The sequence below is a fragment of the Octopus bimaculoides genome, chromosome 28, assembly GCF_001194135.2.
Source record: "Octopus bimaculoides isolate UCB-OBI-ISO-001 chromosome 28, ASM119413v2, whole genome shotgun sequence".
In the NCBI taxonomy this organism is placed as follows: domain Eukaryota; kingdom Metazoa; phylum Mollusca; class Cephalopoda; order Octopoda; family Octopodidae; genus Octopus; species Octopus bimaculoides.
The window spans coordinates 1,491,903-1,493,475 of record NC_069008.1 but is presented as its reverse complement, the minus strand read 5'-3'; the positions used below and the strand labels follow the sequence as shown (position 1 = coordinate 1,493,475).

General features: G+C 41.4%; 1 protein-coding gene across 2 annotated transcripts in view; it reads left to right on the top strand.

Moving 5' to 3' along the window:
- LOC106870586 (acyl-protein thioesterase 1) overlaps nucleotides 1–1,573 on the top strand; it is a 304,640-nt gene that overhangs the window by 274,538 nt on the left and 28,529 nt on the right. Inside the window, exon 1 of one of the 2 annotated variants that reach the window (XM_052977461.1) lies at nucleotides 460–480. The exons of the other annotated variant lie outside the window; for it this stretch is intronic. Coding sequence (XP_052833421.1) covers nucleotides 475–480 — 6 coding nt within the window. The 5' untranslated portion in view covers nucleotides 460–474. Of the gene's footprint in view, nucleotides 1–459; nucleotides 481–1,573 lie in introns of those variants that run through there. 2 annotated transcript variants of the gene reach the window in all.

Sequence of the window (1,573 nt, the reverse complement as noted above, 5' to 3'; positions counted from 1 at the left end):
ATATATATATATATATATATGTATGTATATATCTCTATATGAATGTGTATATATATATATGTATATATGTATGTATATATCTCTATATGAATGTATATATATATATGTGTGTGTATATAAATATGCATATAAATAGATATATGTGTGTGTGTGTGTATCTATATATGTGTACGCATGCACTTTCAGCCACCCACCACCGCTGCACCCCCCCCCCTTTTTTTTCACTCGTATTACTACCACCACACTACTACTCCCACTACCGCTACCACTGTTATTTAACATATAACTAAACTTGAACCTTGTGACTTCCTTCATGAACCTGTGAAACCCTAACTCTTTTAACCCCTCCCCCTCCGTCTCTTCGTCCCCCATCACCGCCACTGCCACCGCCCTACCACGAACCCAACCCTTCTGCCACACCGGGGCGAATACGTCGAATTTACGTTGATGAATTATGATTGTGTGTGTATATATATGTATGTATGTATGTATCTATCTATCTATCTATATATGTTTGTGTCTATTTGTGTGTATATGTCTGTGTGTTACATTTTGGTCGTGTCCCGCCTTTTGTTACTCCGGGTTTTGCCCCTGAGGGTTGGTGGTTAGGCACAATGTGTTCAGACTTGTTATGACCCCTATAACTTTCCTGAACGACCCTATTTCTATGTCACCAGAGGCGAAACTCGGAGTAGCGCCAGACACATTACCAATTTCTGTCGAGTGTTCTTTTCCTCTTTTCCGACAGTCAGCACTAAACAGGTGTATATGTATATTATTTTATCCTCTTGCGCGTTTCAGCCCACTGCCTGTGGCCATGCTGGAGCACATCTGTGTTTGTGCATGTGTTTGTAGACAATTTTTAGCTAGTAAAATTGTTTGTTTTCCTCTTCTATATGTATTTGTGTATGCATTTCTCTATCTACCTGTCTGGTCTGTCTGTTTGTGCATCTATCATCTGTCTATCTATCTATCTATCTGTCTATCTATCTACATCCATCTTTATCTGTCTATCTATATGTGTATGTGTTTACAAGTCCTGTTACACATGATGGTCATGATGTGTGTGAATATACACACACACACACATATATATATAGATATATATGTGTGCGCGCGTATAGGCAACGAAATAAACGAACAAAAATACGCCGTCCCACTGATGGTGGTGATGATGATGTATTTGTGTATGTGTGTCAATAGACGACTGTAAGTATGCAAAATTCTTTAATAAGCTCTCCCCTTCAAAAAGAAACCGAAAGCAGTTACCATCCTACTCACATACGGTGATGATTGTGTATGTATGTGGTGTTCGGTAATCAATAAACTCGTGCTTTATCCCCTCCCCCTCCTGCTTCACCACCACCGCCACCCCCTACTCACTCTCTCTCTCTTCTTTTTCCCCGCCGCCGCCTCCGCCACCCGCTCTAAACACAGGATTACAATAATGATGCGTGTGTTATATTGGTGTTCAGATCCCCCCCTCCGCACTCCCCTCACCTCTTATCCCACCTCCTTCTTTCCTCTCACTCCCCCCTACCGCCGCCCTGTTTGAATAAACTTACCGTCAAAG